Source organism: Sorex fumeus, unplaced genomic scaffold (genome assembly GCF_029834395.1).
Source record: "Sorex fumeus unplaced genomic scaffold, SorFum_2.1 ptg000018l, whole genome shotgun sequence".
NCBI classification, from domain to species: Eukaryota; Metazoa; Chordata; class Mammalia; order Eulipotyphla; family Soricidae; genus Sorex; species Sorex fumeus.
Genome location: NW_026606075.1, coordinates 20,892,296 through 20,914,113, shown reverse-complemented (window position 1 = coordinate 20,914,113; position 21,818 = coordinate 20,892,296). Strand labels below are relative to the sequence as shown.

General features: G+C 44.2%; 1 protein-coding gene and 1 pseudogene across 1 annotated transcript in view; both read left to right on the top strand.

Moving 5' to 3' along the window:
* Positions 1–21,818, top strand: part of RASGRF2 (Ras protein specific guanine nucleotide releasing factor 2) — a 261,112-nt gene that overhangs the window by 213,372 nt on the left and 25,922 nt on the right. Inside the window, exon 18 of the mRNA XM_056112497.1 lies at positions 2,755–2,861. Coding sequence (XP_055968472.1) covers positions 2,755–2,861 — 107 coding nt within the window. The remainder of the gene's footprint in view (positions 1–2,754; positions 2,862–21,818) is intronic.
* Positions 9,042–10,154, top strand: LOC130021631 (protein Mis18-beta-like; annotated as a pseudogene).

Genomic DNA, 21,818 nt, shown 5'->3' with positions numbered 1-21,818 from the left:
GCTGAATTATTGTCCTCCTCCCTCCCTATTCTCATTTAATTAATCAGCATACTGTAATCTATTTTCTCCATTTCCCATCCTCATCTATCTTTTCCATATATATATATATATATATATATATATATATATATAGCATTTATAGTCTCACCAGTTGCTTCTTTGATAGCTTTTGTCTTGAAGCTCTTGTCACGCCTTTTTGCCAAGGTGTGATTTTCATTTTATGTATCCTGCCCTAGGATTCACACTGTTTCTGAGCCTGAGCGTACATGTCTTTCATCAAGTCTGAACAGTCATTGTCCTATATTGTCTATCTGATTTTTATCCTCTGCTGCATTACTAACATATGTTGAAAATTCTCATTTCCCCCATCCCATGTCTTTGAATCCCCCTTTCCCCCACATCCCCCCACCCCAATTGCTTTAGCTCTTTATATGGGATTTGAGTAATTTTCTCAGACCCATACTCAGTCATGTGGGGCCTTGGGTGGGAACCATGATACATGATCAAGGGATACAGGTCTTATGTGTCACTGATAAGCCTGGTGCTGTGGTGCTCAGTGCCCAGTGTAGCTGGGGGGCCTCCAGGGTCACCCTGGAGGTTCAGGGGAAGGCCATCCAGTACAGGGATTGAATTTAGGTACTCACACATGCCAACCGCATGCTCTGTCCCTGTCAGCCAATCTCCCTCTCCCAGTTACTCTTCATTCAACCAAATCTAATCTGATTTTATTAATTTTGATAATAAATCCTATTTTGTGTGCTTCAGTCTTCAATTTTTCCAGTTTTTGACACTAATTGAACAAATAATTCTATTTTCAACAGTTTCATGTCAAATTTATAAAATCTGACTTTTGTTTATTTTAGAATAAGTCCTGTCTATACCCTTTGATACTCAGAACTTACCCCAGGCTCTGTGCTCAGGAATCACTCCTGGGAGTACTTGCAGGATCATATGTGGTGTTGGGGATTGAACCTGGGTCACCTACATGGAAAGCAAGCATCTTACCTGCTGTACTATCTATCCAACCCTAAAATATGATTTTAAAAACATTTATTTGGGGCTGGTGCAATAGTACAATGGGTAAGGCACTTGTCTTGCATGCAGCCAACATGAGGTTTTGCATGCTGCCAACATGGCTTCAATCCCCAGCATCCTATACTGTCCCCAGAGCACTGTCAGAAGTAATTCCTGAATAAGTCAGAGCCAGAAGTAACCCCTAAGCATCGATGAGTGTGGTCCCACAACTATAAATTTAAAGAAAATTTTAAACATTTATTGTTCAAGTTTTCAACTTTTATGTTTTTAGTCTTTGTAATCATCTTAGCTGTGAGTGTTTAAACTAGAACTATCTAATGGTTCTAGCACCTGAAATTTCTGTTAGTTGTGAGGTTAGAATGGAATTTTCTAACGCCTGTCTGTGGACCTCACTGGCAGATGGTTTGTGGCATATGATTTTAAAGTTTAAGGGGTTTTGTTGTTGTTTGGAGGAGGGTTCAACCGCACTTGGTGGTTCTCAGGACTTAATCCTGGCTCAGTACTCAGAGATAAATAGTAGTACTGAGGAGTCCGTATAGGGTGAAGAGGGTAGAACTGGAATCAGCCATATGTAAGACAAGTGCCTCAACCCCTGCACTATGTTTCCAGCCCTGGAAGATAACATATTTGAAATCAAGTTGATAGAAATATATGAAAACAGTCTTTTATTACAAAGGCAATCAAATAGAGATGTGAGAAAACTGGTCACTAGAGAGGTGACTTAATTTGCCCAGATGGGATAATTGAGATTTGAACCCAGACACTTTGGCTATGGAGTTCATGTTTTTTGCCACTATGCTTTTCAGTGTTTGAGTACACAATATAATGACGTTGTAGGCTTGGTTCCAGATGACTGTGGTAAACACTATAGTAAAGTTAACATATGCTTTTGTTTTGGTTTTCCAGTGCCCATAAAAATTAAATTCATACTCTAATATGATCTATTGAGTGTGTAACATACTTGCATATTGCAAGAATTACCAAAGAGACACAGAAATACAAAATAAACACATGTTGTAGGGGAAATGAAACTTATAGACAGGCTCACACAGGGTTGTTAGCAACCTCTGTCTGATTAAAAAATACCATGAAGGGTGGTAATGCAAAGCCCATTAAAATGAGGTCAACCTGTATTTGTTTCTTCTGTGTGCTGAGACTAGAACTCATCTATCTATCTACTGATACTGAAAATGCTGATGGGTAACAATCGCTTGTGAATTAGAGTATAAACTAATGCTGAGTCAAATAGTTTGTTGAACCCAAAAGGAGAGAGAGAACAAAGGGGAATGCCCTGCCACAGAGGCAGTGTGGGAGGGGGGTTGGGGGAAAATGGGCACTGGTGGAGGGATGGGTATTTGATCATTGTATGACCAAAACTCAGGCACAAGGATTTGTAAATCTACAACTGTACCTCATGGTGCTTCACTAATAAAAAAAAAATAGTTTGTTGAAATTCCTTTTTTTTAATGTCACAGATCCAGATGATCCCAATAAAGATGCCCATAGATTGGCTTTGACTTTAATCAGTGCCCTTATGTGAGTGACAGTGGTGTCCCTGGAAGTGAACAGCCTTTAAACAATGTGAACACATTAGGCATTTAATTTTACCATAACTCCACGGTGAACCCCTGCTCAGGCTTAATAGGGAAGCAGAAATCCAAAAATAAGTGAACTTTTCCAGATGAACTGTAACCTGTGTATATTTATTTTATTCCAAAGGTTTTAATAACACTGAGAGGACGTGCGACAAAGAGTTTATTATCCGGAGAACAGCCACCAATCGAGTCCTGAATGTCCTCCGCCACTGGGTCTCCAAGCATGCACAGGTAACTTCATGGCCTCATTCAGCCCTTTCAAGGATGGGTTTTGGGCCAACTTCTTTACCCATCTCACAAGTTCGAACGCCCCCTAATTCTTGGGAAGAGGAACTTGGAACCTAGAAGTTGGAACCCAGGAAGGGAGACATAGGAGGATATACACATGCAGATCAAAGAAAATGTGTGCATACTGCCAAATCCAGTTTCTGCAAATGACATCATGCAGGAAGGGAAGCGGGGTTCCTTCACTTTCTAAGAAGCATTATCCACCTCTGGGTGCTGGGGCTACAGAAAAGTCCTGTACTGGACCATACACAGTGCCCTTATGTGAGTGACAGTGGTGTCCCTGGAAGTGAACAGGAATTGCTGAAGGTAAGTGATACTTTGGGGCCACACACACTAGTATCTAGGCATAGTATTTCCAAGAAATGGAGCCAGAGAGATAGTACACAGGTGAGGGTGACTGCCTTGGATGTGGCTTATTCAGGTTTAGTCCCTGGTACCACATATTGTCCTGAGTTCCACCAGAAGTGATCCCTGAGCACAGACCCAGGAGTAAAACCTGAGCACCACCAGGTTTGGCTCAAACAACAATGGCAGCAACACCCACTAGAGTGTTTTTGACTCTTGCTCTTTGATGAAGATGCCCAATATTCTGGTTCTAAACTGTGTTGTCCTGCTACTTGTGTGTTTTCAGTGCATGAGTACAGAACTCCCACCTATTCTCATGAAAGCAAGCAAGGCGCCATAACCTTCCCTTCCCTTCCCACTTTTCCTATCTGTAGTTTATTCTTCTTACCCAGATAATGGGAACGTATGCTAGACATCTGACCAGCTAATTCCCAACAAGAAGAGTTTGAAGAAGGTAGACAGGGTCCTGCCTGGCTTAGACCAGTATATATGAAACCAGTGCTGTGTGTGTGAGCTAACTTTGTGGGTTCACTTCATTAACCTCTCTGAGGCCGTGGGGTCTCCCACCTGGGCTCTGGTCATGGCAATCTGTTTGGGTCACATGACCATCTCCTGAAATCCTTGTGGCTACAGGACTCAAAATTATTTATGTGACCATAAAAAATTTTAAATGCTACTGAAAATAAAATCTGTAAAGGCATAAAAATGAATATAGGCTATAAAAATGATGTCTCATGTGTCTAAAATAAAAATGAATCTTAGAGAATTCAGATATTGAGAACTGTCCTTACTACATTGGGATTTCTTCTCCCTCTTTGTATCTCAGTGGCCTGCCTGTAAATCTCTTTTGCCCTTTTCAGATCAAACATGATAATTATATTTCTCCTGTATCTGACCATCCATCTAGGGTTGATTGAGGGCCTTGATTCTATTCATGGGGTGCACTGTGGCTTCTCGATGCAGAGTGACTTTAGTAGACCAATCTGAGCAAAGGCTGCTGCTCCATTTTCTTTCCTGGTCTCAGCTCAGTCTGTGCAAATTTGTGCCAAGATTCACATAGTCACAGCATGCACCAAAGCTCAAGTCTACCTGCCTAGACTCCTCTCCCCTCTGAAACCACCTCGTAACTTTTGCTCTCCTATCTTTTCTCAATCCCCAGAGTCTTCTTTTTCTAATGAACCCAAACAGGAACCTTAGAGCAGCTAGCCAAAAAAACTATAATGCACTGCAATTATTTTCTTTTTGATAATAGAAGTCATCAACTGGGAAGATGTTGTAATAACGAGACTTTATAATGAAGTGTTGTCATGTGATCAATAGTTGCATTGAGCAGATAAAGCGATGCAGACAGATAGGTGTATATGTCTGCAGACAGACACACAAACACACTGGCATGCTCACAGGCATTATGAGACTGAATAGAACCATGTTATAGCATAGAAAAGGGAGCTGTGAAAATGAAGGTCTCTTCTCACAGTGTGCTCTGGTGGGATTAATGCAAATTCACATATCTAAATGTTAACTTTGGCTTGGCCAAATCAGCTGCTTTATGAACCATTACTTCAGATTTGCTCAGATATGGCAAAGAACTTCCTCTTCATTTACAGTTTCAGGGACCAGGCCTGGCATTCCAGATCCTCAGACTGGACCATGAGAGGGGTGTGTGTGTGTGTGTGTGTGTGTGTGTGTGTGTGTGTGTTGGGGGAGTGTGGGGAGTCCCCATTGCTCAGGTGCTCACTCTTTCTTCCTGACATGTTTATTGTATATAACTTAGAGCCTGATTTAAGTTTTGAGTCTATGTTCTGAGCTCTCACTCATTTGTCTTTGTTTTAATCTTCCTTACATCTATAAGTGGATTTAAAGGAATCTTTTCTTTTCTTTTCTTTTTTATGCTTTTCTCATCTTTTTGTTTCTTCTCTTTTCTTTATTTCTGATTTCAAAGCTCTTCATGTTTTAACTGTCCTTTATACCCTCATTTTGTTGTGCTTATCACTCAGTCGTGACCTTTCATGTGGAAAGCAAAGCTGTAAGACCAAGCTATGTGTCTTCCATGTGCTCTGCCTGTGGACCAGCTCAGAGTCCAGAGGACTCAGTCCTTCCAGCTCTGTCACTACATCATCTCTGGGACCTAAAATCCATCACTTGGCTTTTCTAGATAGTAATTTCCTCTTCTGGAAGTGATTGCAGCTTATGCCTTTGACCTTGCCCAGAGATGTGATAAAAAGGAAAGGGCCTGTGGGATTCAACAGCAGGAAAGACATACAGTACAATGTTGATCTGTTCCTTGCAGGTGCCGCATTTCCTCTCTCTGCTATGAGCCAAGTTATCTCCTTCATCTTAGATTTCCTCTCTTAAGGCTCTGACTAAAAGCCAGTGCTGGGTCTGTGGGGGTGTCCATCAAATTTCCCTCTAGAGGTTCACTTTCTAGACTTTCTAGTTTCAAAGTCAGCCAAGACAGACTCTCATCACTAAGGAGCTTAAAGAAGAGCTGTGTGTGCAGAGAAGGAAGGAAAGGAATTGTTTTCATTCTGCCCTCGCTCATGCTCATTCCCTGGGCCTCCTGCTGGCTGGTCTGCTGCCTTTTGCCCAAGCCCCAGGTGTCTGCTGGCTGCACGCCAGGGTATTGGGCCAGAGATTCTTGTCACTGCTTTGTCTTCTCTGCACAGATGTGGAAAGGGTCTTCCACAGTAACTCTGGACAGCTCAGAGCTGTGTTAGTGTCTGTTGAAAGCATGATTTTGTGTCATCTATAGTAATTTTGGCTTCCCTGAGTTGTCTGATTGGCCAACAGATTCTGGAAAATGCTCTTTCCACTTAAGGAAACACAGGCAGGCATGACACGCACTCCATCTGACTCTGAGTAGCCTCTAAACGACAGTGGCTGTGAATGAAACAGTCTCTCGCTTTCTTTTTCATTTCTGTTTAAGGGTCTTACCTGGCACTGCTCAGGGGGCTACTTCCAGCTCTTAGCACTGAGGTCACTCCTGGTGCTTGAGAAGACCATTGCTGGGCAGTTTGAACCCAGGTCTCTTATGTGCTAAGCAGGTTCTTCAACTGGAGCCCCCCCCCCCCCGTCTCTCTCTGTCTCTCTGTCTCTCTCCTCCCTATCTCTCTCTCACACATTCTCTCTCCTACACTCTCACTCTCTCTCCTCATGACCCTCATTTTATGAACTAGAGGCAAAAAGGAAAGCTTTGAAAGTGTTAGAAGAGATAAAAATGACCTAGTTACATAAAAATTGCCTTCCTAAAGAAGTGTGTGAGGAAATATTGCTGCTCACTTTTGGTTTTCTCTCCTCCTTCACTTATTCCCCGATAGAAACTGAGCCCCAGAATAGGCTGCACCCTGTGCTAGCTTGCGAGTGTGAGAGATTCCCAGGGCCTGTGATTCTGGATGTGATGGGCTGTTGGGTCTAATCCTTCTGCTTGCCTCGGGCTCTCTGGACAGGCTCTTAAAAGCACAGGGGATCTGGTTGGTGACAAGCAACTGCAAATCCTGAAGGGAACTGCTGGGTCCCTCAGCAGGACAATCCCATCCCCTAGGACACCTCACATCCCACACCTGTGCTCACCCACCTTGTGGGGGCTGAGACAGGAGCCGCTAATGGGAAGGTGGTTTCCGGGTATGAATTCCCACTGCCTCAGGAAGTGAGGGAACAACATCCTTCTGCTTGAGCCTCTTGAGAGGAACAACAGGAAATGGCACCTGCACCCCAGGAAAGGAGAAAGTTGCCTGTGTAGCAGCTGCTGGGGTGCCTGCTGCAGCGTGCAACTTTCCTGTAACTTCTGGGAGCCAGGTGATTCTGGGAAATCTTCTGCAGGGGCCCTGTACCCCTTCGAGGACTGAAAATAGAGGCTCCCAAACTTCTTCGGCTAACAGAACAAAAATGAAATCTGCCTTTCGTAAGTCAACAAACGAAGTGCCCTTGAATTGCACCCAAAGCTAATACTACTCCCACACATTCCAGTGCCCCCAAATGAGAGTGTCACCCACTTTGCGGAAAACTGATCTGGAAAAGCAGTAGGACCCCCATAGAGGGATCCTCAGAGAGTTGGACTCCTCGCAGCTCTGGACCCCAGGGAAATTAAAAGTGACCCATAAAAAGCACAAGCTCGGGGTTGGAGTGATAGCACAACGGGCAAGGTGTTTGCCTTGCATGCAGCCCACCCTGGTTCGATTCCCAGTCTCCCATATGGTCCCCTGAGCACTGCCAGGAGTAACTTTTGAGTGCAGAGCCAGGAGTAACCCCTGAGCATCACCAGGTGTGACCCAAAAAGCAAAAAAAAAAAAAAACCCTCCCTGATTCGACTTGGCTGGCCTTAAGTCTCCAGCAGTAAGTCTCCAAATATTTGACTGTGGTGATCTCTATGAGAAGCCCTAACATGGAATAGCACAGACTTTGCTAGTGCCAGGCCCAGCATCGAATGGCCCCTCTCTTCATCGAGGCTTGGCCTCTGAGCCGGCCCACAGACACATCTGGGGTTGCTCCTTAGAAAAGAAGACCCAGGTCTCCCTACGCTAGCATGCCAGGCATGTTATTTTACAAAGCAGGGTCTGGACCTCATCAAGGGCATAAGCACATTTGGAGAACATCCCCAAGTTACCAAGATTACAAAGCAAGATCAAAACCATCTTAAGGGCATCCTCAGTGCCTTCCATGGTTATATCATATTGCCCAAACTCGCCCCTAGTAGCTCCTGCTCTTTGGCATTTGCCTGCTTGAATGAGCCTGTTAGACAAATGGACCACCGTGGGCAGGGGTCTCTTTTCCTCATTAGTGTAACACAGGACCAGAGTCATTAGTCCGAGAGAGAAGATGGTGGCTCTCACCAGGGAAGAGAATGCACCGACCAGCACCATGAGGTGCTGTGAGCACCCAGACTTACAGCCTGTCAAGAGTTCAGGGACCAGTGTGTCCCCAAGTGAGACTTAGGCAGTTTTTCTCTGTTTATTTTGACAGCTGACAGGGAACGTTTTTCATGTGTTGGCGTCACTTAGCAAAACCCAGCATCCAGCATGGAATTCAATTAGCGCTCTAAGCTCAGATTTATTCTCTGTTCCAAATTTGAAACAGAGCTTGGGCCAGGACGTGCCCGGCACAGACTCGTGATGTGGGCGGGAGAATGAAATGTGTGCCTGAGAGCCAGCGCTGGAACAGGCAGCCCTATCAGTGTGGCGCCTCTTTCCAGCCCCCTCCTGGGCATCCGGGGTGCGGACAGGGCCTCCTTTTGTCCAAACCCCCTTCTTCCTGCCTGTCAGTGACTCTCGCTGCTTGGCCACTTGTTTCTGGGCCCTGCATCTTCTTTGTCACACAAGGCTGCCATTAGAAAACAATGCTGAAGCATTTTTCAGTAAATAGTGTGCTTTTCACAGGTATAGCAGTTGACTATGGGGAGTGGAGAGGTGTCCCTGTTCCCCAGCTCCTGGCAAGGCCATGAATTTGACAGGTGGCTTCCCCAAGTCTTCACACAGTTGCATGAGGAGATTTTTCTAGTGTCCACTCCCAGTACAAATGTATCACCACTGCTGAGCTCCACTGGGTTCCATAGAAATGACCTCTGGGAGTCAAAGAGATAGTACAGTGGATAGGGCACTTTGCTTGCACACAGCTCTCCCAGGTTCAATACCACAGCACATATGTTCCCCCGAGCCACTTCAGGAGTGATTCTTGAGCACAGAGCCAGGACTGAGACCTGAGCACCATCAGGTGTGGCTCAAAAACCAAATACAGCGGAGAGGGGTGCCTGCGGCCTTCGAAAGTGTGGCGGGCAGCTGGAAGATGACCTGGCAGGAAGATGGCCGGGCTGCACCACCGTGGTCGTGGGGTGGCTCGAGTGATGGTGCTAAGAAGGCGGTCGATGAACCCTCTCACGACTTCCATGGAATAGGATACCCAGGTGGTGAAAGGGTTGTCGCTGCTCCATCCTGCAGAGCCGAGGCCCAAGGAACCACCATCTGGTGCACAGCTGCCATGGTGGCTACAGCCAGAGCGGTGCACGGTGATTCCATGCGCAGTGGTCCAGTGCGCGGTGGTCCAGTGCACGGTGGTCCAGTGCATGGTGCTCCGGTATGCGGTGCTCTGGTGTGCAGTGGTCCAGTGCAGGCGCTGCCACGAGGTGCTCACCGACACCGTGCACCTCGCCTGGAACCTGACTGCCACCCTGGGCGCTGCGGTCTTCTCCAGTGAGTGGCAGTGGGGCCGGCGGGGGGGGAGGTGTGTGTGTGTTAAAGATTTGCCAGTACTCGCCCCTTTGATTTGAAGGCAGCTTTCTGTGATTTTCCGTGGCGGGCACGAGCCTCTTCCGGAGGGGGCTGGTTTTCCCTCTGCCGGCCTCCTTTTACCGGGTGGGCTACGCTGACCGGGCCTGTCTTCCTAGGAGTCACCAACCACGTGGTTTTGGAAGAGTCTTTTCTAGTGGGCATTGATGGCTTGCTCAAAGGCAGTTGGTTTTCATCTATATTCAACCCATGTTGCCATGGCTTCCATATATATATATATATATATATATATATATTGCTTTTGGGTCACACCCAGTGATGCACGGGGTTACTCCTGGCTTTGCACTCAGGATTTACTCCTGGCAGTGCTCAGGGGGCCATATGGGAGGCTGGGAATTGAACTGGAGTCAGCCACATGCAAGGCAAATGCCCTACCCACTGTGCCATTGCTTCAGCCCCTGCCATGGCTTCCTTAAGAGGCCACTTTTGCCTTTCCAATGACAAAATGGTGTGCTATCTCTTGTCAACAAAAGCCATAGTGCCTGCCTCCAAGATGGAGATTCACAATGACCTTCTTGAAGAGAAAGTATTGCAGCTGAAAGAGAAGATAATGTTAGCACATGTCCGCTTAAATTCACCGATGAAGATTTCGAAGGATGTGGCTCCTGCTTAGTCCAAGACAGAAAACTGAGCAGGATCAAGAGCCTGAGTATGAGGGTCAGAACATTGCTGTCTGTCCTTTCGGCTGGAAACACCATCTTTCAGTAAATTGTAAAAATGACCAACAAAAAGGAAAAGAGGAGGGGCACCCACTACATGTTCTCTAGGCCTTTTAGAAAGCATGGAGTTTTTCCTTTGGCGATGTTCATGCAGATATACAAGAAAGGTGATATCGTAGACATAAAGGTAATGGGCACTGTCCAAAAAGGAATGTCCCACAGATGTTACCAGGGCAAAACTGGAAGAGTCTACAATGTTACCCAACATGCTGTTGGCATTGTTGTTAACAAACAAGTCAAGGACAAGATTCTTGCCAAGAAAATTAATGTTCGTATTGAGCATTATTAAGCACTCTTAAGAGTTGAGACGACTTCCAGAAATGAGTGAAGGAAAATGGTCAGAAAAAGAAGGAAGCCAAAGAGAAAAGGACTTGGGTTCAACTGAAGCATCAGCCTGCTCCACCGAGAGCAGCACACTAGTAAAAACCAGTGGAAGGGAGCCTGCACTGCTGGAGCCCACGATAGCACTGCACTGTCCTCCCATTGTTCATCGATTTGCTCAAGCAGGCACCAGTAACGTCTCCATTGTGAGACTACTTACTGTGTTTGGCATATCGAATACGTAATGGGGAGCTTGCCAGGCTTTGCCGTGCAGGCGAGATACTCTCAGTATTTTGCTGGCTCTCCGAGAGGGGCGGAGGAATCGCTGGAGCCCATTCCCTGAGAATTTATGGCCTGAGAGGTGTTTATTTAAAAAAATAAGGAGACTCCTGAACTATTTTGTTAAAAAAAAAAAAAAGAAAAGAAAAAGGAACATTGTTGTCAGTGAACCAGTGCTGCTGGATTCTTCTAGAGGATCCCCTTCAAAATAGGAAATGTGGTTTGTTATATTATCTCTAGCTTCTTGTCAGTTTCATAATACTTCTGAAAAAGCTTGTTGCAAATTTAGGGGTTGAGCAGAATAGCCCTTGCGTACTTTGACCTAAAGATCCATAATGAATCTAAAAGTGAGCTGGACTGAATACTGACCTGCTTGTGGGGAGCAATTGCTATGTAAATATTGGTCACGTTCACGGTCCTCACGTTGTTCATCGATTTGCTCCAGCGGGCCCAGTAACATTGTGAGACTTGTTACTGTGTTTGGCATATAGAATACATCACAGGTAGCTTGCCAGGCTTTGCCGTGCGGGCGAGATACTTTTGGTAGCTTGCTGGGCTCTCCGAGAGGGGTGGAGGAATCGAACTCGGGTCAGCCATGTTGGCTGCGTGTAAGGCAAACGCCTTACCTGCTGTGCTATCTCTCCAGCCCATGTAAATATTGAGTACCTTTTAAATGTAAGATACCGGTGCACATATAGTCTGTTGGCAATGGTCAGTAATCAACTAGGTAATACAGAGTTTCTTGTGTAATTTACCGCTAATATACAGTTTCCACATGTAAATTGAATTTTATGATGATGATGAAAGAAATGTTAAAACATCAATAACTGCCCAAAAAAACCCCAAATATGTGTGTGCATATATACATATATGTGTGTGTATATATATATATATATATATATATATATTATGATCAAATGCCACCAAGCTTTGGGCCAGTCCAAAGCTTGGTGGCATTTATTCAAATTATTCATGATATGGGGCATAAAGTTATTTTATGGGCAACTTGTAAACATGAACCCCCTTGAGAAGACAGTTCCCTCTGTGAGGGTCGTTCTGGTATACAGGCTCCCCATGATTTCTGTGTGATCATTTTTACTTCTTTCACTTCTGTATTCTGATGATTTTTTGTGGTTATAGCGCGCCAGCAGCACCCTTATTACAGCACCCACACACTTAGGGGCAGGGTATACACTTCGTTGTAGTGTCAATGGTCACGCTTGTGGCAGTGAGGGTCACCGCCAGCAGGGCTGTGGGGGGGTCACACTGTAATGTGGTGGGAACATGCCAGGAAGCCAACCCTGGGTCTCACCCATGCCAGCTCTCTTCACCATGTCCACATGTGGTGGGAGAAAAGGCATTGTTGTGCTCTGGTTGATGGGTGGGAGCATGGAAACCTGGGCATCATCTTGCCCAGGATGACTGAGAGAGTGAGCAGCAGGACTAGGCTGAGCATGAAGGCTCCCACTGTCCCGTGCAGGTGCCTAATCCTTATCATGCAGCCCTCCAGAGTCAGCCAGGCCTGAAGTAGGCAGGCAGCACAGACTCAAGTGCCAAGTGCCGCTGCTGAGTCTTAACGGTAGGGATCTGGCCGGTCCACTGCTGGTGCTGCTGCTCTCTATCCTAGAATCTTTCCTGAGAAAATTCACTTTTGTCCTGAGCCTGTTTGCTGTTGCTTACACTTCTTTGGGTATTTCCTAGAGGTTGAAGAGCAAAAGCCGCCTCAGTGGCTCTGGCATCCAGATGGTATTAGGGGTCTATTGTTCAGTTCCACTGGGGGCTGGCTGTGGTGGAAAGGAGAACAGGAGCTGTCCAGGGGGCAGGGTAAGACTCCCCTGCTGTTCTCGTGGCCTCGGGATTCCCGATGTGCCACTGGCAGATGGGTTGGATGCCAGCCCACTGTTTTGGGGCTCCACATATGCGGTCACTCCTGAGCCTCTGCCCTGTTAGTGGCTGATGCAAGGGATGGGGGAAAACAGGGTCAGGGGGTTTTATCTAAATAATTGCTAATAAACACAATTTTTTATTTGTAAACATACATGTAAGTGCATCCATTTCAAATAGAGAATTTTTAGTCTTAAACAGACCCAGGAAGCTGTGAAATATTTCTTTTATAATGTCAAATTAGCCACCCTCTGCCTCTGCCTTGCAAATGGTTGTATAAAATTCCCAGATGGGAGATCATCAATCAGCAGCTCTGTGGGCCTCACCTCCATCCAGTCCGTGTTCGGTGGCTGCTGAGCATCTACATTACCTTCCCTGATCTCTGCACATCTAAGCCAGGAGAGCCCAAACATCTGGCAAGTCTGAACTAGTATTTGTCCAGACACCTGTGATTCCCACCAAGGCAGGCAACATGAAGTCAAGAAAGCTCTGCTAGGCCATTAGTTCAAGTTTCTTTGGGTCCTTCTGATTTTTGGGAGACAAGGGCTGTGCTTGTTCTCATGGGTGTGGAACCTGCTGTTTGTTGTATTTTACCTTTGTTGTTGCTGTTGTTTTGTTTTGGGGCCATACCTGGGTGTGCTCAGGGCGTACTTCTACCTCTGCACTCATGAATCACTCTTGGCAGTGCTCAGAGGACCATTTGGGATGCTGGAGATAAAACTCGGATTGGCCGCAAGCAAGTCAAATTCCCTACCCAATGTGCTATTGCTGTGACACTATAATTTTACTTTTTGGCTTTTCTTTGTCTTCACCTATGCTCAGAACAGGCTGCCTATAACACTCTTTCTCACTGTAGTTCCTGTGTCAAAAGAAACTCATGTGAGGAGAGAAATGTTCTAGTCTCCATGCCAATGTAAGCTCGCTATCATCCTCATTTGTCAAACTAGTTGCATGATTTGTAGGGTGTTCTTTGGCATAGATGAGTTATTTTTCAAATTTCCCTAAAAAGTAAAAAATGTAAGACACTATTCTCTGACAGGTATGGATTTTTTTTCTTAATCTTGAAAGTAGAAATTTCATTATTTTAAAAACTCTCTCTGTCCATGGAAACAACCGCAAGTAAGAAGATCCTAATTCCATTAACTACTAGGAGGGTTTTCTAATCTTTTATATATCCCTATTATTATCATCTTTTAAAGTCTCCTTAAATTCTCCATGCTGTCTTTAGAAGAAATAGTTGGCAAGGGGATTTGTTTAAGTCAATGTGAAATAGAGTTAAGAGTATTAAGGTCCAGTGTCTTAGAGAGAACTTAATGTCAGTTTCCATTAGTTTCCCAGACAGAAATTGCATTTTCTCTGTAGAGCTAGTGAGATTCTGGAAACTTGTGGATGGATTTTATTGTCAGAGAAAACACTGAGCTGGATTATATGTGACTTTATGTGCATGAATAACTTCTCTCCACCATGGGGGGAGTTCTCCTAAATTTGCATTCCTTGGACTGACAATTACTCATGGACCTTGGAAACATTTCAGGAGACCATGGCCCCCTAGAAGTGTGAGTTCTGCATACTTCTCCAGACCCTCACCCCTTTAACCTTCTTGGGACACCCAGCTTAAGCCATGTTCCTGGCTTCTTGGGACACCCAGCTTAAGCCATGTTCCTGTCTCACAGTCCTACCTCACCTAGTGCCCTTGTCTATGTATTATTCCCTTTCTCCCACCTCAACTCCTGAATGCTCCCAATAAGACAAGTCCCCTCCCCAGGACCTTCTGTTCATGTACTCAACAAATATTGACAGCCCACCAGTTCTAATTCTGCTTGACAAACCTACGGTTTTGTTAGATCTGAGTTTAACTACCTTCTCCAAGACTGTTACATACATATTTCCTGTATATGCTGATCCTCTTTGAAGATTATACAGTCTTGGGCATAATGAATAACTCTTGAGTGTTAGACACAGATTGGCAAGTTTAGAATCACTGTAGTACTGCTCTTTGCACAAAGCTCTGCCCTAGATGAATGTCAAAGGCTCTCTCTCTTTCCACTGCGTTCCTGAGCCTGAGGATATCTTCCTCATCTGCAAAGGGAGATCAGGAGGGTACCTACCAGCAACCAGCTCTTTCAGTGTTTTATCCTCTCATAGATCAGGCCATGAAAAACAAAGGATAATTTAGAGACCACTGGCTCCTACATTTCTGTGCTTATCTTTATCTCAAAGATAATTTGTTGCCAAGTTGCAGCAATAAGAAAAATTTAAAACTAAGATCAAAAGCAGATTCTTTCAAACTTTCCTCCAACCCCTCTGACATCCCACCCCCAATCCCCTGTTTGTTTTTTTTTAAATTATGATCTTTAAAGCTAGAATCAACATCAGTTAACTACTAGCACAATGGAAAATACTGGATCTGGAAAATTGATCCTCCTCCACCCCCCCCCCCTCAAAAAAATCTATTTTAAATAGATTCTAGTTTGAGGCTTAAAGAAATAAGCTCAGGAATGACTTGATATCAAAGATGAGGGGCAATAATTTAAATTATTGGAGGCACAAGGGTTCAAGTCTAGAGGCTGAATTTTAAAAATCATTCAAATGCAGGGTCATTTGTTAAAAAAATGATTGAATGAATTATTTTCCTTCTCTTTTTTTGGTTTCTTTTCTCTCTCCCTGTGTTGGTGTCATTCATTGCCATTTGCCTCTCCCCAGTTATTTTTTCCCTATCGTAGCTTCCACATTTTGCATTGTACCTTCTCTTAGGAGCCTCCCAATTCACATCTGCTAAACTAATTTCCCAAACAACCAATTTTAGAATAATGATGGAACTTATTACCACTTGTCGCAAAGTCCAGTACCAGTAGCATGAACTATTGTCAATTCAATCAACACAAACTAAGGGTCTCCCCCACCCCTCAGGCCACCTTTGCTTATCAAATTTAGGATTTTTGTAAACCTGGGTCCTGCTAACCTTTTCCTTGGCACATCAACTGTTTGTTTGGAACATAGCTCTTATGTTGGCCGTTTCTCTTTGAAGATTCTAGAACCTTTTGGGTAATAAGTAACTTGTAAGTGTTGAATACAGATTGGAAAATTTAGAATTACCTTGGTATTACTTTGTTCAAATTAATTTCAAACTTAATGCCTGTCCTTGTTTTTCAAGTAAGTGATTCTTTTTGTAGTTCAAAGAGACCTTTGAAATATTTTTGTGGCCAGGTGATGGGAGATGCTAGGGTATCCTGTGCCTTTTGCTCTTCCAGCATGGGCAACCCTGGGAGGTGGGCAAACAGGTGAACACTGTCCCCATCCTAGTGAGAACAGTGTCCTGGAATCAGTGTTAAGCACTGAATAAAGATTTCTGTCCTTAAAACTCACCAGAGTTTAGAGGCTTGTTAGTTTGAGGTGTTAGAATGATGATGACCCAGGTTCAGAGAGACAGTACAAGGGTTTAGGTATTTTCCTTGTGTTCCTAGTTCAATCTTGGCACTACATATGGTCTCCAAGCCATAACCGGGGGGTTACTCCTGAGCACAGAACCAGTAATAGCTTCTGAACACCAAGGCTCAAAACAAATAAACAAAAATTGTAAACAGGGACTGGAGCAATAGTACAGTGGGCAGGGCACTGGCCTTATATGCAGCCAACCTAGATTTAATCCCTGGTACCCCATATGACCTGCCAGAAGTAATTCCTGTGTGCAAAGCCAGGAGTAACCCCTCAGCACCACCAGATGTGGCCCCCAAACAAACAAAAACCCCCAAAACTATAAACAACAATGAAATAAAATATGAATCTTTGTTATTTTAGACCCTCTATTGCTTTGCATAGATTGTGGCTAAGCCATGTAGTTTCTTTACTTCACTTTACCAGAGGACAAAATGGCCTGGATCTAACCTAAACTGATACCCCAACTTATATTCATTTCTTCATTCTGGGCAGATAAAGAAGAAAAAGCAGTAACATGCTTTTCATTTCCTTAAAAAATCATTAAGTCAGATTCTGAGCTTTTTAAAAAAATTTAATTTTTTTTAGCCTATCATAGCCTAAGCCTTTCTTTATGAATCTGGTTTGAAAAGCATTTATATGGTTTTACTCAACTCTGCCTTTTCTTTTAAATAATCTGGCCACTGTTAGGAATACATTGTACTGATTACAGTGAGAAAATTACTCTCATAATTCTTCTTACCCTCAAACTGTGTTTATTGAATCAGATTTTCCCAATGTCCTGGAGTTCCCTGGGCCATATGTACTATATTACTAATTATTACCCTGCTCTCCTGGGGGAATGAGTGTAATTTCCAAAATGCCTGACTTATCAGGAGGGATTAGTTTGAAAGTGCTGGATAATCTGATCTATTGCCTCACCAACTATTTATCTTTTGTATTATTAGTCTTATTAATGCACCCAGTTTGTCCATCTTGGAAATCTGAGTTTTCAGATTACTGCCTCAAATAGTTGAGGAATTGTTCTAGATTCACTCCAGTCACCAGCTATGTTTGACCGTATATCTTCCAGCCATGCCACCAGCACTAATTCATCAATAGTCACTCTTTATAAATAAATATCAATACCCAATCTTTCTGGAGTAAGTTAATGTCTAACTCAGGCCCTGAGAAATAGTATAAGGGCTTAGGTGCTTGCTTTGGACTGGAGACAATACAGTGGGTAAGGCCCATGCCTTGCACATGGTCAACCCCAATTTGATCCCAAGCACCACATGCAATCTCCTGAGCCCCACCAGGAATAATCCCTGAGCATAGTAAGGAGTAAGCCCTGAGTACTGCTGGTTGTGGCCCCTCACTCCCTCGGGTATCTAGCCCATGGCTCTGGGCCAGAGGCTGAGCATGTGATTTGCATGCACGAGTCCCCAAATTTGATTCCCAATACTACATGCCCACGCTGCCAGCACCACTGAGGTGATGAGGTGGCCCCTGGCACCACCAAGAGAAGCAGCACTGCACTGCCCGGCCGAGGACTAAACCCTCAGTCCTGCACTGCCAGCAGCATATCCCCAGGAGTGCAAAAGCTGGAGCCTACATTGGTTTCTAGTTTTGGGTCTACCATTTGCTATGTGACTTCTGGACAAGAGACTTCGAGTCTCTGGACCTTGACTTCCTCGTGTGCAAAATGGGCATAATAATGAAATAATGACTGCTGTTGCAGGTCCTGTTGGATAGCAATGTGATGCAAACATCTCTGAGCCTGTGACAAACCTCTCATTAACTTTTAGATGTGCTCATTACCTGAGGAGTGTTTCACTGACCTGGGAAAATACTGACTTTCCTTTTCATTTATGAATGTACTTGAAGAGTCAGTAAAACCTTGGTAGAATATCTTCATCTCACCATAGCTTTTCTCTAATAACATCAGCTGATCATTTAATTGTATCATATCTTTATTGATATATTTTACACAATGTAATATAATAGTTGTGTTTATTACATAAATATGCATATATATACATATATGTACATATTAAGGCCATACCTATGGTGCTCGGGGGTTACTTCTGGCTCTCTGCTGGGAGAGGGAGGTTCAGATCTTCATTTCCATGCCTGATCTCCTAAGACAGTTGGCCACTGCTTGCTGACCTGTGTCAATGCCCACCCTCCCCACAAGAAGCTCAGGCTCTGGGTTTCTCTTTGGTGGTAGTGCTCAAGGTTTAATTCTGTCTCTGCTCAGGGATCACTCCTGACAGTGCTCAGGGGGCCATATGAGATGAGAGGAATCAATCCAGCACCTTAACCCCTGTGTTTTCTCTCCAGCACTGACCCTGGATTTCTCTGGCAGATATTTCCTTCATCTGCACATCGATGCAGATATCCATTTTTCTCTCCACAATCTTCTGTATTGAGGTGCTTCAGGGCTTGTGGAAAGAATCAGCAATAAGGTTGCCCTTAATACATGGACAGGGGCTGGAGTGATAGCACCGTGGGTAGGCCATTTGCCCTGCACACTGCCGACCCAGGTTCGATTCCCAGCATCCCATATGGTCCCCCCCCGAGCACCATCAGGAGCAATTCCTTAGTGCAGAGCCAGGAGTAACCCCTGTGCATCTCCGGGTGTGACCTAAAAAGAAAAAAAAAGGCATGGACATATAGACATGGACATATGAAAATCTTAAATTTTCTGGCCTTTCTCTTTGAAAGCAGAGTTTTTTCCCTTTTGCTAATTTTCTGTTCCTCTTCCCTGTTTGATGAATGGAAAACAAAAACAGAACTAAATAAGCTTTTCACTGTGATTACTTCAGAGTGTGCCTCAGGTGCCTGGGGGTTTGATAACCTTTATAGGGCGGCTTCCAGATCTTTGCCCAGCGGGCAAGAAAGCAGCAAGGCGGTGCTGACCGCCAGGCTACAGATGGCCTGGGAGCGCCACCTTGTGGGAAGCTGATGCAGCCTCTGACAGGAGCCCTGTTCTTGCACTACCCAGGATTCTCCTTTCCACGTTTCAGGGTCTGGGAAAATAGAACCAAAAGATTAGATTCTAGATATTTATAAAATATATATCAAGCATTGTGGGAAGTTTGCCACAAATGTGTGTAAGACAAGGGCAGTTCGAATAGAGAAGGGACCACTATGACAATGATAGTTGGAAATGACCACTCTGGACAAGAACCAAGTGCTGAAAAGATGTGAAGTATATACATGATAACCTTTCAGTTCCTGTATTGCAAACTTTAATGACCCAGGGAGGACATATATATATATAGAGAGAGAGAGAGAGACAGACAGAGAGAGACAGAGACAGAGAGACAGAGAGAGACAGAGGGACAGAAACAGAGAGAGACAGAGAGGAGGCATAGAGGCAGGTGGGGACAGGGATGGGAGGAAACTGGGGACATTGGTGTGGGAAATGTACACTGGTGAAGTGGTGGGTACTGAAACATAGTATACCTGAAACCAAATCATAAACAACTTTTTTAACTGTGAAAAAAATAAAAATAATTGAATTGAAATTTATATATAGCAAGTAAACTCATTGTAAGTTAGTCTGGATTTGAATATAGCAAGTATCTTTTAACTACTTCAGATTTCTCATTTGTAAACTGTAATGACTGGGTTTTTCAGTTTTTAAAAAATGTATTGAATCTTCATAAGATACAAAATTGTTCATGATTGATTTTTAGCTGCACGGTGTTTAAGCAGTCAAATGCTCTGGAGTGATAGCACATTGGATAGGGCGTTTGCCGGCCCGGCCAACCCAGGTTCAATTCCTCTGCCCCTCTCGGAGAGTCCAGCAAGCTACCGAGAGTATCTCGCCCGCACGGCAAAGCATGGTAAGCTCCCTGTGACATATTTGATATTCTAAAAACAGTAACAACAAGTCTCATGATGGAGACGTTACTGGGCCCACTCGAGCAAATCAATGAACAATGGGAGGACATGGACATGAGTGCAAATTCTTTACAGTGCTACAGGTGTTTGAGCACCCAACCTTTTGTAATGACTTTTTTTTCCCCACAAGAACTTTTGGAGGGTCGAGTCTGCACTTGATGTGCATTGGTAAAAAAATTAAAATTGTTGCATAAGAACATATTGTGTTGGGGCATTGTATGCATGCAACTTCTGTTAACAATATTGCAAATCGAGGTGCTTCAATAAAAATGGGATAAAATCAAAACAAAATAATCAAATGTTTTGTACTAGGAAGTACATCTCAGAAGATTAAAATTCTTTTTTATTCATATTTTGAGGATTTTTTAATTGGTATGAAAAATATTTTAAATTAATGGTCATGTAAATTTTCACTATTCAAAGTGTCCCTGAACCAGTAGCACCACATTGCCTGGGAGCTCATTAGAAAAGAAGAATCTTAGTCCCCGCATCACATCTGCCTTGAAGTTGGCCGTGGTTCGTGGACTCAGCAGTTTGAGAGGCACGGGGTGGTGGGGGGTGGGGTGGGCTGGGGGCCAGGATGGGGGGAATGGGTTGGGGGTGGGTTAAGGGCTCCTGGGAGTAGAGGGAAGGCCGGCAGTACGTCCCACCTTCTAACTCTCCTCTCAGCTCATAGCATTCCCTCTCTTCCTGCTCACTGGCCTCTGAGGAGATCATGCTCCCTCTCTTCCTCACCCTGGGAGGAAGAAGTGGCATCATCTATAGGAAGACATTGTAAAAACCTGTTTAGTACAAGGGGAAATCATGAGTGCAAATTCTTTTTTTTTCTTTATTTTTTGGATCACACTGGCGATACACAGGGGTTACTCCTGGGTCATACACTCAGGAATTACCCCTGTGCTCGGGGGACCATATGAGATGCTGGGAATCAAACCAGGTTGGCCACATGCAAGACAAATGCCCTACCTGCTGTACTATCGCTCCAGCCCCCATGAGTGCAAATTCTTACAGACTCAGCCACCATTAGCAAACCTGCTTTGTGTATTATCCACATGTCAGCAGAGCAAATATTCCCCTGTGACCATTCATCATGCTTCTAATAGCGTCTAGGTGGCTTTACTGAGTGCTTCCAAAGAGTCTCTCTGGCTAGGATTCCCAGAGCCCACAATAATAAAAGCACATTCTGTTTTCCTTAACAATTTCCTCAGATAACTCACCTTCCTTAGAAGGTCTTAGAAGCATTTCCCTTGTTGAACCCAGTATGGAGCTCAGTAAGGACTCAATGATGCTTGTTGATTAAACCTCTAATTATACCCCAGCCAGGTCCACATTTTGGCCTAATGTTCTTCTCATGAATCCATTTATGATAATCAGATTACTGGCATCATTAGAGATTCAACATAGCTAGAGGAGGACGAGGTCATCTCATAAATATTAAATATTCATTAAGGGGACAGTTTCCTGGTGACCGAGGAAACTTTAGTAGTTGATGGATAGAAATGGGTAAGACCCTAACCTGTTTACAAACATGTTCCCTTAGGAAATAGAGAAAATGATACGACAAAGGGGGGAAAAGCACAAGTTATGGCTGTATTCTAGAAAACATTTTGTTTTATATATATTTTTTAATTCAGTTTTGGGATCACACCCAGAAGTGCTCTCAGGGCTTACACTTGGTTCTGTGCTCAAGATTCACTCCTGGTGATGCTCAAAAAACTCTTAAGAGTGCCAAGATCAAACCCAGGTTG